Source organism: Oryzias melastigma, linkage group LG1, assembly GCF_002922805.2.
Source record: "Oryzias melastigma strain HK-1 linkage group LG1, ASM292280v2, whole genome shotgun sequence".
Classification (NCBI taxonomy): Eukaryota; Metazoa; Chordata; class Actinopteri; order Beloniformes; family Adrianichthyidae; genus Oryzias; species Oryzias melastigma.
In genome coordinates this window covers 27,642,201-27,653,630 of record NC_050512.1, presented here as the reverse complement: position 1 = coordinate 27,653,630, position 11,430 = coordinate 27,642,201, and the positions used below count along the sequence as shown (strand labels likewise).

Genomic DNA, 11,430 nt, shown 5'->3' with positions numbered 1-11,430 from the left:
GTCATCAGTTTTCTTATCAGCCACTTTGAACTTGGGTGTAATATGAATAATAATCGGTGAATAATATATGGTAAAACTTGACATTTTTCCACTTTCTTAAACAGATATGACGGATAATTATTATAAAGAAGTCTAAACAAGTGTTTTAAGAACATCTATCCCGTAGATGACCTTCATATAGTCGATGCACGGAGTTCTGACCGAAAAACGCAGTGATTGCAGGCGGCACCGACCCGCTACAATCTGCAGGTCCGGTGCGACGATAAAACGCTTGTTTAGATTTTTTTATATTCATATCCAGGCAAATCTCATTTAGAAAATGGAAAAATGTTGAGTTTTACCAGATATTATTCACAATCTAAGCTCAAAGCGGCTGATAAGAAAACTCTGATGACCCAGCATTCTAGTAGTATTTAAACGCATCACTTGCAGACAAATCTGTGAGTCGTGAAATGAGTCTCACCACAGATTCCTGCATAACTGAGGTTTTGTGTGTAACAAGTGATTCAAGCCTGATTTTTAAAGATTGGTGTAATTATTTTCAAGCTGTTGTAGTTTTAATTTGTGCATGTGTACTTTTTTTGTTGTCATTTTTATACTTATACACATAATGTACTATATGAATTACACATCAAGAATTGGGCACGCGCAAATCCAAAGTAAAACACAAATCAAGATATTTATTTCTCTCCAAAATCTCCTGCTAGCTTACAGCTCCTCACAGCCCCATGCTAACATTACCGGAGCAACAAAAATGGCGAGCGCTATGATAGTAACGGTATGTAGCTGTACAGGTTTGATCCAGATTCCAGCTCAGACCAGCAAAATAAAAACTCGCACAGATCTATTAGTCTGCTTGTGGATGCATCAGAATCAAGTAAATATGATCTTCTTCAAATGTCATGTTGTGGTCAATAAAGAAATGCAATTTTAAGCTTCATTTTCTATGTATGAGTCCTACATAATCAGAAAAAGATGCAACAAGAACATGTTAAAACATCGGAGTGGATCTTCAAAGCTCATGTTGACCTCCTTGTGTCCTGCTCAGATGTCTCCAGACAAAGTGGACTACGAGTACAGCGAGCTGCTGCTCTACCAGAACCAGGTGCTGAGGGAAGCGGGTCTGTACAAAGAGGCTCTGGAGCATCTGTGCAGCTACGAGAAGCAGATCTGTGATAAACTAGCGGTGGAGGAGACGCGCGGTGAGATCCCATCTTATGCTTTTTAATTGTGCAAAAATGTAACATTTTTGTTGAAGAAAGTTATACTTTTCCTGCTCATCTTGAAATCTGCTCCTCTTCTTTTTTGCTAATTAAAAACTCTTCCTGTAGGAGAGTTACTGTTGAAGCTGGAACGCCTAGAAGAGGCGACGGAGGTTTACCACCGCCTGCAGGAGAGGAACCCAGAGAACTGGTCCTACTACCACGGTCTGGAGAACGCTCTCAAACCAGGTATGACCTTCTAATATTTTTATATACGACCTTTAACATCATGTAGCGCACATGTGTCAAAGTCGAGGCCCGGGGGCCGGATCCGGCCCTCCAAATCATTTTATTGTCATTTATGGCCCGATGTTATCTGGCGTTTATTTCTAAATTGTATAATTTTGACAAAATATATTTTTATGGATTAATATTGAAAGTTATTTAACTTTTAAGTTATTTATTCTGGAATATTATTCCTGCCTTTTTATTCATAATTATGTTAAGTTACTGTTTTAAAAATTGGCATTCTGCTATTTTTTTTTTTAATATTTTGGAATTTACTATGTTTTTTAAGGCTATTTTGGAGTTTAGCTAATATTTCAGCTACATGCTACCTGTTTTAGCTAACCTAAGTTTATATATATATATATATATATATATATATATATATATATATATACACACACACTATCAGTAATTGTTAGAAAAATAACACTTAACTGGAAAAATGTCAAACCACAAACGATGAAAAAAAAAGTAAAACAAGTTTACGTGATGGATAAATGACTGCCTCCCTTCAAATGAAAATAAACATTTAATGAGAAATAGAGTAAAAGACTGTTTAAATGTCTAAATTGGAGTATTTAATATTCAAATGTATACTCAAATATACATATATTTATAAAAAAATATAGCTAAATATGAATACCCAACGTTGAATTGAAACAATAATATATATAAATGAACTTCAAGTTCTCATTTACTCACTTTTTTGACTTCCTTTTTCTGTCTTTAAATAACTATTTCCTTTATATAATTTTGTTTTTGTTATGTACTAGTTGTGAAATCTAAAAATAAAGTTAAAAAACATTAAAACTTGTATTTATCTTTGTTTTTATTCTTTCAGGCAGTGTGGAGGAAAGACATAAGATCTATGAAGAAGTGTGGGAGAAGTTTCCTAAAGGACTGGTCCCTCGAAGGCTGCCCCTCAGTTTCCTCACTGGTAATTCACAGAACGCCTCCCAGAAACTGTTGGGTTTCATTTTTATAAGCCCGTTTCATGATTTGTGTGCAGGAGAGCAGTTTAGAGAATGTTTGGACCGGTATCTGAGGCTGAACTTCAGCAAAGGCTGTCCGCCCGTCTTCACCACACTGAAATCCCTGTACAGCAACCCGGACAAGGTGACGCCTCTTTTCTCTCGTTCAAACCTCTCCGCGGCCGACGGTGAACGTCCGTGATGAAACTGCGTCTCTCTGCAGGTGGCGATCATAGAGGAGTTGGTCGTCGGCTATGAAACTTGTTTGAAAAGTTGTCGAATGTTCAGCCCAAATGGTGAGAAGTGTGAAAAATGTAGGATTTGATTGACGTTCTGATCTAAGTTATGGATCTTTAACGCAGACGACGGGAAGGAGGAGCCTCCCACCACATTACTGTGGGTGCAGTACTTCCTGGCCCAGCACTACGACATGATCGGCCAGCAGACGCTGGCTCTAGAATACATCAACGCTGCCATCGAGAGCACGCCTACGCTCATTGAGCTCTTCCTGGTCAAAGCTAAGATTTATAAGGTAACTCTGGAGTCGAGGTGACGAGGAGCTCCGCCCCTGCTGCTGGTGTTTGACCGTCTCTTTCTGGCGCAGCACGCTGGGAACATCAAAGAGGCCGCTCAGTGGATGGATGAGGCGCAGGCTCTGGACACCGCCGACAGATTCATCAACTCCAAGTGTGCCAAGTACATGCTGAAGGCTGGCATGATCAAGGAGGCGGAGGAGATGTGCTCCAAGTTCACTCGGGTGAGGAGCGCTAAAATCTGATGAGGCAGGAAGATGGAAGGAACTTCTGCTCATAGAAGCACGCAGATAACGAAACTTTTCGAAAACGCAGATAACTTAAAAGGAGGACATGTTTGAGGGTTAGAAGGAGTTAGAGGACCCCTAAAGGGAGCATCAGAAAGATGGAGAAGACGCATTCTGACTCCCAACTCGTCACAGTGACGTTTGGTTAAGGTCTCCTCCGCATCACTGTTTGGTGTTTTGAGTGTTCCCAACTCGTCGTTTTTGAAACATTTCAGCTTTTTAAAGAAACATACTCGAGGCTTTTCCACACCTTCTTTTTTTTTTTTTTTTAGTTTGATGCTATGAAATTGAGTTTGTCCGAAGAGGACATGATTTTATTTTGAATATTCGGTGAGTTTTTGCCGCCGTCTTCCAGTCTGCTGGATCCTATTTATGGAAATTGAAGCAGTTGAACCGCAGCAAAAACAGAGGCTATTTTTAGTGCAGCATTGAGTGGTGCTGCTTCTGTTTGGGGGGAACAACCTCGGCGACTGGAATGAGTCTGCTGACACCAAGCAGGGAGTCTAGACTTTTTTTTTAGTGATACCGACTTCTGTAGCTGTAGAACAGGAGCGTAGAAGTGATGCTACATCTTTACCCACGTGTCAAAGTCGAGGCCCGGGGGCCGGATCCGACAATCCAGCTAATTCTATCCGGCCCTCCGGATCATTTTATTTTATTGGTATTAATGGCCTGATGTTAACTTGCGTTTATTTTTAACTTGTATAATTTTGAAAAAACATTTTTTATGGAGAGTAAAATATTGAAAGTTTTTTTTTAGGTTTAAGATGATTTATTCTGGAATAATATTCCTGTCTTTTTATTATTCATAATTATGTTAAAAAGTTATGTTTAAAGGTTTAAAAATGGCATTCTACTAGCTTTTTGGACTATTTTGGCATTTACTAGTTTTTCTTTTGGCTGATTTTGGAGTTTAGCTAATATTTCAGCTACATGCTAGCTGTTTTAGCCAATTTAGCCTTTTTTGTGGGGCGTGGGTAGTTTGTTTTGGAGTTTTGCTAATATTTCTGCTGTTTTGGCTAATTTAGACTTTTTTTTTTATTTGTTTTCTTTGGTTGTTTTGGAGATAAGCTAATATTACCTCCAAATGCTAACTGTTTTTGGTCATTTAGGCTTTTTTTTTGTTTTGGTTTTGGGGCTAATTAGGCATTTAGCTAATATTTTTGCTAGCTATCAGCTTCAGCATTTTCAGCTTCAGCATTTTTAGCTATCAATTTCAGCATCTTCAGCTATCAGCACTAGCATCTTCAGCTTACAGCATTCACACTAGCATTATCGCAGGTAATGCTATATATCAAGTTCATAAGTGTGTTAAAAGTCACAGTTTTAAAGTTAAAAAAATGTAGTTTGAGTGTGTTCAATAAATGTTTATCTTGTTCGGCCCGTGCCCCATGGTGAGTTTTGGATTTTGGCCCCTCGTGCGATTGAGTTTGACACCCCTGCCTTAACCCCCTTTAACACCTGACGCGTTGCTGGTGATGCTTAAACACAAAATCGCGTTTCTCCTTCAGAATCGACTGGAGTTACATTGATCGTCTTAACAATTTTTTAAAAATTACTATAAATCAAAGAACATAAACCCTTAAGTTTTCTCACTCAGCCTGTTTTCGGTTCTGTTTTCTCAGGAGGGAACTTCAGCGGTGGAGAACCTGAACGAGATGCAGTGCATGTGGTTCCAGACTGAATGTGCGCTCGCCTACAAAGCCATGAACAAATTTGGAGAAGCCCTCAAGAAGTGCCATGAGATCGAAAGGGTGAGCTTCTCCGACCGTGAGTCCCAACCCCGACCGTGTCCGACAGACGGAAATCTCATCTTTTTCTGGTGAATTCCTCAGCATTTTGTGGAGATCACGGACGACCAGTTTGACTTCCACACCTACTGCATGAGGAAGATGACGCTTCGCTCGTACGTGGACCTCCTGAAGCTGGAAGACGTCCTCCGCATGCATCCCTTCTACTGCAAAGCTGCCACCACAGCCATTCAGATCTACCTGAGCCTCCACGACAATCCCCAGACTGACGACAGCAAAGAGCTGCAGGCTGACACCAGTGAGAGTCGCCGACGATCCGGAGCGTCTCTGCTCTCACCAGCAGTCGTCTCACGCCTCCTTCTGCTTCCGTTTCTGCAGCAAACCTCTCTGACAAAGAACTGAAGAAGCTGAGGAACAAACAGCGGAGAGCGCAGAAGAAGGCTCAGCTGGAAGAGGAGAAGAAGAATGCAGAGAAAGAGAAGCAGCTGAAAAACCAGAAGAAGAAAAAGGACGACGATGACGAGGAAATCGGAGGGCCGAAGGAGGAGCTCATCCCTGAGAAACTAGTCAAGGTCAGCGAGGACGAAACGCAAAGGGAGTAAATGGGTTGGACTGGTGGATAGGGCAGTTTATCAATAATAATTTTGATTCTTTCAATCCTCTTAATTCAATTCAATTTTGAGTTTACACATTTATACATATTTGTTTAGAAATGCATCATCTACTATATGTTTTGAATATATTTATATTAATCTGATACAGTTCTGCTTCTCCTGGAGGGCGTTTTAGTTTGGCCACTAGGTGGCGATCACGCTATAGCAGCACACCTTATGCCAGAAGAAGAAGAAAGTATGAGCAAAAAACTGTGTTTTAAAGGGTTACTTTAAAAAATATTTCCTTAATAGTTTAGAAAGTTCGTATCTGTGAGTTTATAAAGATGTTCATTTAGTCAGCTATGTATGTTTATGTCGACTGAGCGTTAGCATTAGCCGTCCTATGGGAAATTCCATTAAACGTTAGCATCAAGGTAGCAGACTTAAGCTTGATGTCCAAAATCGATTTATGTTTTTATGAATCGATTATCGATCTATTAAGCTTAAATCGATTAATGGATTTGGATTTCACATGTTGTGTTTGTAGGTAGAAAATCCCTTGGAGGAGGCCATCAAGTTCCTAATGCCTCTCAAACAGCTGGTGAAAGAAAAAATCGACACTCACCTGCTGGCCTTTGAGATCTACTTCAGGAAAGGTTCGTCCTCCCAGTTCCTCCATTTTTGTTTTTCTGTATCCACCTTCTCCTCACTTTGTTCTGTTTTTTTTCTGCTCAGAGAAATATCTGTTGATGCTCCAGTCGTTGAAGAGAGCGTTGGCCATCAACCCCGACCACCCGTGGCTTCACCAGTGTCTAGTACGCTTCCTTAAAGGAGGTACGGCTGTCGGCTCGATTGAACGTCTCGTCCTAACCTCGCCGTTTTTAACGATCCTGATGTCTCCCTCAGTGTCTGAGAGCAAAGATCTGCCCGAGGTGGTGAGGACGGTGCTGAAGCAGGAGATCACTCGGCTCTTTGGAGACAGCAACGCTAAGAGCTTCAACCAGGCCTACCTCGCCAAACACTCCAACTCCATACCGCACCGACTGGCTGGTGGGCTTCTGTAGTGCTCTGCACAAGTGTCTCATATTTAAAAACAATCAAACAATGAGTCTAATTTAAAAAAAAAAAAAAAACAGATTGGATGCAAAAATGCAGATGACTGCAGGTTCTATTGCAGTTGAAAAGCAGCAACAGAGTTACATGTTTGCAAATTAGGGCTGTCAATAGGTTAAAAAAATTAATCAGATTAATCACACTTTTGGATCGTGGATAATCATAATAAATCACAATGTTTTACAAGATAAATTGTGTACACTATGCAGGTTTGGAACAAAAACAGGCCAGGGAGAGAATTTATACTTCATTTTTATCGTCTGAAATGTTATATTTATGAAGTGTTAATTCAGATATCACAGAAATGTAATTTGTGACTACAAAACACATCAACAGTAAGATGAGCAGAACTCTAAAGACTTTCATGTCTGCAGTATTACCCCAAGAACACAAAGATGCTGATACGCAGACATAAGAAGCTAACGTTGTTTTTCTGCACTTTAAATGGTCCGGGTGAATACCTGGATATGATTGGCTGCTGGGTTTGAATGTACTATAATGTCTTCATTAACTATCAAAAATGTATTTTCACTAAGTACTAGGTGTATGCAAATTTTGGTGGGTTTTGAGTATGTAACGGGGGGTTACATTTTCACTCAAAAAGGCAATAAGAAAGAAGAATTGCAAAAACAATCTGGTCCTTGTGTGGGATGTTCACGTTACTCAGTTGTTATCGGTTTGGAGCTAAATTCTTACATCAGTTAAACTTCCCGTGTGCTTTTTGGATACGACTTCCTGCAGCCGATTTCCTGGATCGTGTGTGTTTTGTCAAAAGTTAAACACAAGGTCAGGATTGGATGGAAAACCAGCAGCACATTAGCTCTAAGGCTGCAGATTTAAGAGTTTAGCCGCACTCAAATGAAGGTTTTTCATAATAAAATGTGTTTCAAAAGACGTTCTCTCACTGACGCAGCTCTTTCCTTCCTGCAGCCGCTAAGATGATGGTGTACCTGGACTCGTCAACGGAAACAAAGGCAGCCGAGCTGGTCACTGCACTGGACGAGGAGCTGAAGAACAGAACCATCAAAGTATGGAGTTGACGTTTATTAAAGACCCACTCTCCAAAGAAGATTGTTTTTGGTGTTTTTAACACGTTCTTGTGGTATTTTTCTGATGACGTCAAGAAAACTAGACAAGTTGCATTACCTGCGATAATACTAGTTTGAATACCTTTTGCTGAAAATAGTTGCTAAAGATGCTCAAGCTTTTTGGTGAATATGGTGGCGCAAATTACTTTAATTGGTGAAGGGATTTTCTGAAAATGCAAAAGTTAATTCTCTGTCTCTAATACAAGCTAATTTTGAAAAATTATTTATTGTGTTGCTTAAATATGAGCTAAACTCCAAATTAGCCCAAACAAACTTTAGTAGATGCTAAATCAGCCAAAAAGCTAGCTTGTTGCTCAACTACTAGCTAAACTCCAAAATAGCCTAAAAATCCTCAATAAACAAAAATTAGTTAAACAGGTTAGACTGATGCTAAAATAGAAGCTAAACTCTAAATTAACCTAAAAAACCTCAGTAGATGCCAAATTAGCCAAAAAGTTAGTATGATGCTAAAATAATAGCTAAACTCCAAAATAGTCCAAAAATTTATCAGTAAACTAAATTTGTCAAAAACGTTAGCCTGATGCTAAAATAGAAGCCAAACTCTAGCCTAAAAAAACTTAATGGATAACAAATTAGCCAAAAACGTTAAGATGTTGCTAAAATATTAGCTAAATTTGAAACTAGCACGAAAAACCTCTAAAGATGCCAGATTAACCAAAAAAACTAGCACACTGCTTAAATGCTAGCAAAACTCGAAAGTAGCCTGAAATTCCTCAATAAACTGTATTAGTCAAAAACGTTAGCCTGATGCTAAAGTATAAGCAAAATTAGCTAAAAAAAACCCTCAGTAGATAACAAATTAGCAAGAAAACTGAGAACGTTGCTAAAATGTTAGCTAAACCCTAAATTAGCATAAAAATCCTCAGATTTGAAATTAGCCAAAAAGCTAGCACATTGCTCAAATAGTTGCTAAACTCCAAAATAGCCTAAAATTTATCAGTAAACTAAATTTGTCAAAAATGTTAGCCTAATGCTAAAATAGAAGCTAAACACTAAATTAGCCTAAAAAACTTGGTAGATAACAAATTAGCCAAGAACTTTAACATGTTGCTAAAATATTAGCTAAATTTGAAACTAGCATTAAAAGCCTCTGTAAAGTTGCCAAATTAACCAAAAAAGCTAGCACACTGCTTAAATACTAGCAAAACTCCAAAGTATCCTAAAATTTGTTGGTAAACTAAATTTGTCAAAAACGTTAGCCGGTTACTAAAATAGAAGCTAAACTCAATTAGCAAAAAAATCCTCAGATTTGAAATTAGCCAAAAAGAAAGCTAGCATATTGCTTAAATACTAGCTAAACTCCAAAATAGCCTAGAATTCCTCCGTAAACTAGTCAAAAACGTTAGCCTGTTGCTAAAATAGATCACATGAACAGATGGATGACGGGACGCGGGGGTTGCTCTGCACAAACGATCCCGCCCACAACTGAGGCGAATTTCTAATTACTACTGCTGCTCAGCAGAAAATCAGAACTTCTATTTCAACGTCTAAACTGGGCGTTTGTGTTCCTGACAGAACTGTACAGAGGTCCTGGAGTGTCTTCGGAGCGGCGTCCTGGGCGACTGCAAGGAGCAGACGGAGTCTTACCGCGCCGAGTGCCACAAGCTTTACCCATACACTTTAGCTTTCATGCCCCCCGGATACGAGGAGAGCACCAAGATCGCCAACGGAGACGTGTCCACCGAGACGGAGGAGCTAGCCAACGAGATGTGATCGCGACAGCGCCGCGTTTCCCATTAAAAGGAAAAAAGGAATTGGGGCCGAACACGAAGCCCTGTGGTACGCCTGGCAGTCATCTTTGTAGAGCCAGACGCAGGAAGTGAATATGGGTGTTTCATCCTTGAGCTCAGCTTACTCAGTTTCTGACCGGGCGTGGCTTGGCTCTCTCCCACAAAAGGGTGAAGTTCAGGACTGTGTGCGCGTGTGTTGAATGTGTGTGTGTTTGTGGGAAGAGAGGGGGGGGATGGGGGGGCAAAGAGGAAGATAACAGAGCAAATGTTTTACTTTTTTAACGGAAGATGAAAATAAACGGTCATTGTGAAACAAAACGGGAGAAATTGTGACACCCAGACTGCTGTTGATCCGTGACTGCAGACATCGCCTCCGAGCTGCTTCAACAAGCCCTTCACACACTGTGTACTTTATTTTAAATAATCTAATTTAAATCAAGGCGGGACACAGTTGCTCTGGGGGGGGCGAGCCAAGCGGATCCGGTCTCTGATCCGCAGGAAGCTGAGCAGGACGAGTCTCCGAGGACGCCAAGCGGCCGCAGGTGTTCCTGTATCTGCTGTAACACGTACTCCAGTTCACCGCTGACCTGCAGCCCCGTCTGACACCAGGGCTCCTCCTCCTCCCTGCAGGGGGCGCTATGGCACAGTTACAATGAACAGTTTCTGATCAGAAAGTGCTTCCCTCACAGTTCTAGGTTCAACTTTGGAATATACTCTCCTCTGTCTGTTCTTACGGAGCATCTTGTAGCACATAATAAAAACTGTAAAGATCGTGTTGCGCTCCATTTACACCGCTCTGCTCGTCTGTTTTTCTTTGAGAATCAACAGCAATACCAGTCGCCTGCAGTGGAACTTCTCCATAAGCACTTCCTTGTTGTTACACTGGGTCTCCATGCGGTCCTGTTACTCCCACCGTGACCGGGCGTCCTTCAGACGTCATGGTAAACATCAGAAATCAGCATCAGGACCGCGAGTTTATCACATTCACACTTCTCTTTCTTCCCCTTTCTTCCTCCAGTTTGGGTTCTAATGTGAAAGATGGAATCTGAGGTGGTGCTGTATGATATGGCTGGATTTTTGTATTAAAATCATAGAGATAAACAGAGCTTTTTCTTTGTTGGACACTTTTTTTAAAGGTTTTCTTTTGTTTTTTTCCCCCCTAGAGGGAGGTTGCCAGGTTTGCAATACTGCATTAAAAAAATAATTTTGTAGTTCTGCAGGAAATCAGGTCAAGATTTCACTTAATATCCTAAAACATTTTATTTGCAAATTAAACATTTCAAACTGAAATTTTCTAAGATGGAAGAACTGAAACAGTTTTTCTGCTGCTTGTTTTCAGTCAAATCAGTTTTGAAATAAATGTTAAAAAATTTTAATGAATCATAACAGAAATAGCCTTATTTTTATTTCCATCAGATGTACAAAAAGTACATTTTTAGTGGGATAAAGCATTTTTTAATTTTCCATAAAGTTTGAAGTGATTTTGTCAAAAGTATTTATTCATTTGGTTTTGGTGTGAAGCTGAAATAGATTTTTCAAAACCTATTTTTAAATATATATTTTCAAGAATGTCTTTTTTACAGCTTTTACAAACTAATAATTAGATAATTAAATTATTACACTTTAAATCATAAACGTCTGCAGATTCTTAGTTCCATAAGGACCGTCCAGTAGAACTTAAGCCCCGCCCCACTTAGGACCTGCAAGAGGACCATTAAATATTAAAATGAAGTTCTCAAATACAGTACAAATTAAAATAATCTCAATTGGCTAGCTCATGTTTTGGGTCCTTTAGTCCGCTGTGACCTCCTGACCTCTGCAGCTGTCATGGACTGATTGATTTAAGGAGGACT

At 39.8% G+C, this 11,430-nt stretch overlaps 1 protein-coding gene across 1 annotated transcript in view; it reads left to right on the top strand.

Annotated features, from left to right (window-relative positions):
* The window catches only part of naa15b (N-alpha-acetyltransferase 15, NatA auxiliary subunit b), a 14,943-nt gene extending 4,508 nt beyond the window's left edge, over positions 1–10,435 (top strand). Inside the window, exons 6-20 of the mRNA XM_024289875.2 lie at positions 1,049–1,202; positions 1,332–1,451; positions 2,332–2,427; positions 2,500–2,606; positions 2,685–2,757; positions 2,824–2,993; positions 3,066–3,218; positions 4,907–5,035; positions 5,117–5,330; positions 5,411–5,604; positions 6,173–6,281; positions 6,361–6,459; positions 6,532–6,675; positions 7,669–7,766; positions 9,363–10,435. Coding sequence (XP_024145643.1) covers positions 1,049–1,202; positions 1,332–1,451; positions 2,332–2,427; positions 2,500–2,606; positions 2,685–2,757; positions 2,824–2,993; positions 3,066–3,218; positions 4,907–5,035; positions 5,117–5,330; positions 5,411–5,604; positions 6,173–6,281; positions 6,361–6,459; positions 6,532–6,675; positions 7,669–7,766; positions 9,363–9,560 — 2,058 coding nt within the window. The 3' untranslated portion in view covers positions 9,561–10,435. The remainder of the gene's footprint in view (positions 1–1,048; positions 1,203–1,331; positions 1,452–2,331; positions 2,428–2,499; positions 2,607–2,684; positions 2,758–2,823; positions 2,994–3,065; positions 3,219–4,906; positions 5,036–5,116; positions 5,331–5,410; positions 5,605–6,172; positions 6,282–6,360; positions 6,460–6,531; positions 6,676–7,668; positions 7,767–9,362) is intronic.
* Positions 10,436–11,430: the final 995 nt, after the last annotated feature.